The sequence below is a fragment of the Malus domestica genome, chromosome 17 (assembly GCF_042453785.1).
Source record: "Malus domestica chromosome 17, GDT2T_hap1".
Taxonomy (NCBI): domain Eukaryota; kingdom Viridiplantae; phylum Streptophyta; class Magnoliopsida; order Rosales; family Rosaceae; genus Malus; species Malus domestica.
This window is the reverse complement of record NC_091677.1, coordinates 7,043,149-7,047,051: the sequence shown is the minus strand read 5'-3', so window position 1 is coordinate 7,047,051 and position 3,903 is coordinate 7,043,149. Positions and strand designations below refer to the sequence as shown.

General features: G+C 35.6%; 1 protein-coding gene across 1 annotated transcript; it reads left to right on the top strand.

Moving 5' to 3' along the window:
• Positions 1-595: 595 nt before the first annotated feature.
• Positions 596-1,991, top strand: LOC103404906 (transcription factor MYB4-like). The gene is made up of 3 exons (XM_008343870.3): positions 596-795; positions 1,116-1,245; positions 1,414-1,991. Exons 1-3 carry the CDS (start codon positions 663-665, stop codon positions 1,988-1,990), a joined length of 840 nt encoding a protein of 279 aa, XP_008342092.3. The 5' UTR covers positions 596-662; the 3' UTR covers position 1,991.
• The last annotated feature ends 1,912 nt before the right edge of the window (positions 1,992-3,903 follow it).

Below are 3,903 nucleotides of genomic sequence, written 5' to 3'. Positions count from 1 at the left end.
TTATATGCATGTTCCCCATGTTTTCATTATGTTCCAATACCTCCTAATATATATATCATTTTATTTTGTAGTTTATAATGAAATTATATATATTTAAGTATAAACAGACACATATTTGCATGAAATATAATATATTTACTTAAATCCGCCTAGTTCGCCTAAGTGCTAGGCTTCAGCTCGCCGCCCGACTTGCGCCTAGCGTCTTTTAGAACCTTGATTATAGGTGCGGCGAATTGTTTGCGTGCAAATGAAGTATACCATTAGCCTACAAAGTTCATTGTGAATTTAAGCTTAATTGTTTAAATACCATCATGTTGCCAAGGAATCACCTTGTGGGGGCCGATAAAAAGTTCTTAAAGAAATCACCAAGGAATCACCTTGTGGCGGCCGATAAAAAAGTTTTAAAGAAATCACTAAGAAAAGCACTTACAATCTTCGGTCAAATTAGCACACGTTTCATAAATGATAAAAAGATTAATGCTCTTTTCCTATAGCTTTTGAATTTACCTCTTCTTCCCCGTTTCACGTGATACTTTACAGTCATCGCATGTTCACTCTAATCATATATATGTGTGTGTGTGGGTGGGAAAATACTGCTCGAATGTTATTTTTATAAAACAAAAAAATAAAAAAACAGAGAGGGAAAGCGGGGAGTCTACGAGATGGTGAGAGCGCCCTTCTATGACAAAAATGGGCAAAAGAAAGGAGCATGGAGTCCTGAAGAAGACAATATGTTAAAAGCTTATGTTGATAAGCACGGTCACAAGAACTGGCGTGCACTTCCCAAACTTGCTGGTAAGTGTACATAAAATAACATCTTAATTGTGTCTTCAAAGAATTTTCTTAAGCTTAATCTCATATAACATAGGTTATCTACAAGACTACAACGTTCTGGGCTAATTTATGAATTTTTTTTTCATCCCATTCAACTATGAGAGTATGTGTGACTAATTTGACCATAATTTCGAAAACTCATCATCATTTAGCTTTTGGTTTGGATCACATATATGGTTAAGGAACCTTCAAGCAATAAGCATGCATGATATATCAGACAATTCAAGGAGTGACGTAGTGATCAAATATACTTGTTTGTTTTGCATATAATCTCTCTGCAGGTTTAGCAAGGTGTGGTAAAAGTTGCAGACTAAGATGGACGAACTATCTTCAACCGGGTGTAAAACGGGGAAACTACTCTCAAGAAGAAAACAATTTGATCATCAAATTACATGAAGAATTCGGGAATAAGTATGATTTCTTCTTTAGTTCATGAGTTAATTATATATTCAAAGTAACTAATTATATATAAGTTTACAAAGAAAATGTCCATAACACTTGTATAACGATAATGATCTATTAGGAACGCCATAAAATGTTGGTCGTTTTATAATGAAAATTTGTTTCCTCAATATGTAGATGGTCAATGATTGCTGCTAAATTACCAGGAAGAACAGACAATGATATTAAAAATCATTGGCATACCTATTTTAAGAAGCTCACAAAGCAAAATTCAACAGCACTATCTCAAACGACAGAGCAATCAAGTGATGCCCCATCAGTAACTAGCCAAAATACAGAATTGGGAGCTCAAAGTGCTCCTAAACATGATAATAATGGTCACCAAATTTTGGAGAGCTCTCCGTTGTCCCCTGAAACATTTTCCAGTGGCCACTCCTTGAGCTCCAACATAAATCATGGACATGATCAACCTATCGTGAGTTATTTCTCTGCTGAAGATGGTACTCTAGCTTCATCAGAAACAATATTAGACAAATCGAGTGGAGATTTTTGGACCGAACCATTTCAGCCGGACAATATGATGAATGACGTCCAAAGTGAGTACTATCCAATTACATACCTGAGGGAGGAGGGAATTTTATCATCACCATTTTTAACGTTCTACGATACTCATGATGGTATGGATTGGTTCCACCATGTGATGCCAACATTGCAAGACAATTATTTAATTAATGATGCAGACTACTTAAGATAAACTTAGCTCTTGTTTACTTAAGGCTTGTTATTGCTTAACGAGCTAGGCTGTGCCACACAATAAAGAATATCTTAAATTTCATACAGATCGAGCAATGGGGATGCTATCTCTAAGCAAGAGCTAATTAATAATCGGCAATTATAGACTACTAGTATAAATATCTGGAACTTGAATTTGAGACTTTGGGTGATCACATGATAGTGGCGATCTGATCTCTTATATAATTGTCAATTGGGATTTATTTTCTCCAACAACTTGAGGAGTCCTAGCTGGACCATGTACCCTATCTTCTCACACAAGCATGCAAAGACAGACTAGGAGAGATTTAAATAATGTATGAAAGGTATATTTAGTACTCCTAAGAAATTAAGGTTCGAAACTAAAAGAAATCAATTTGTTTGAGTATGAAATATTGGATTTAGGCTGAGGAGAGGTAATTCAAGTTAGAAGGTCATGACGCTCGGCCTAAAGGTGAGCCTTTAGGCCATTTGGCTTTCTTCACTCAGAAAAGCATGATTTGACCGAATTCTAGTGGAAGTAGGATTACTTAAGGCCAGACTTAGATGTGGCCCGGTCGAGTCCTGGTCGAATTAAAATTGCTAAGGATCAGGATGGGTTTAGATAAGATTCGAATTATTTAGGAATCAAAATCTATGGTTATAAATAATGAATTAAGTGCATAATGGTTAAGGAGGGGATTGAAGAGATAACGTCACGAACATCCAGGTGGGTGCTGAAAATGCATAGTTCTATTAGGACTTTATTACCTCAGCAAGCTTGGTTATCACGAACTCTCCCTATAAATAGAAGTGGTTCTACAACGTGAGAAGCCCCTTCAACTCAACAAATAACTCTTAACACTCTATGTGAAGCTTTTTCATAACTATGAGAAAAATACTAATTATCCTAATCCATCCGTCATCACATATTCAATTCGGTTGACCATCACTGGGTTGACAAAGTAGCAACATATTCAATTTGGGTGAACATCACTAGAGTCGTAGAACTAGTCGGCCTAAGAGTATCTTCAGTTTGGTAAAACATCATTACTTATAGTTTTGTTGGTTACCTATCTATGTCTCAGCTGGCGAAAAGTCTTCGATTCTTTTGCTGAAAGAGGTCACTTCATTAGTTTCCCCATTGAAGTGAAGTGTTATATGATTGGTTACTTGCAAGTATATTTCAGAGTTCAACATCATACGGCCGAACCATATTCACCATAAGGACACTCATTTCCTGTGAGTATCTTTTCCTATTCAGCTTGAAACTGACTAGGTGCACTTATATTCTCACAAATATAGTTGAAGCTGCCAAACCCAAGGCAGAAGATCTTGAACTTCGCAATGAATTAAGTAATCTTGTCTTTAGGTTTTAGAACCCTGGGCTGAGAGACGTCATTCCTCGGTCGTAGTCATTGAGTATTCTATCAACATCACGTTTGACACTACCACCACATCTACTGTACTCACCCGACCAACCTTGGTTGCGAGTTAGCATGCATGCATTCACAAGAAGAACATAGTTAACTCAATAGTGACTTGGCTTACGTGCCACGTAGACATTGTAATTTTGAAGGTCAACACAATTATATTGACAATTGATGTCTCGAGCCATAGGTTTGTAATAAGATTTTTACTACTTGCAAAAGTAGGATTAAAAATACTTAAAAATACTTGCAAGAGAACAAGGTAATTATAGTATAGTCGGCTCTAGTAAGGTCATTCTCCACAAAGATTGAATGAACAATTTGCATTAAGCCAATTCTTAATTAAATACTTAAAACAAAGGTTGGAAAATGTTGATTTTGTAACTTAAAATATTAAAAACGAATTTAAATAAAAACAATTAATTAAATTGACAAAGTAAAAGAAACAAAAGAAAATAATTTGAAAATCAATTTAAGCACTAGGGTT

Coding starts and splice junctions, on each gene's coding strand:
- LOC103404906 (XM_008343870.3), top strand. CDS start 663: ATGGTGAGAGCGCCCTTCTATGACAAAAATGGGCAAAAGAAAGGAGCA. Junction 796..1,115: donor TGCACTTCCCAAACTTGCTG/GTAAGTGTACAT, acceptor ATCTCTCTGCAG/GTTTAGCAAGGTGTGGTAAA. Junction 1,246..1,413: donor CATGAAGAATTCGGGAATAA/GTATGATTTCTT, acceptor CTCAATATGTAG/ATGGTCAATGATTGCTGCTA.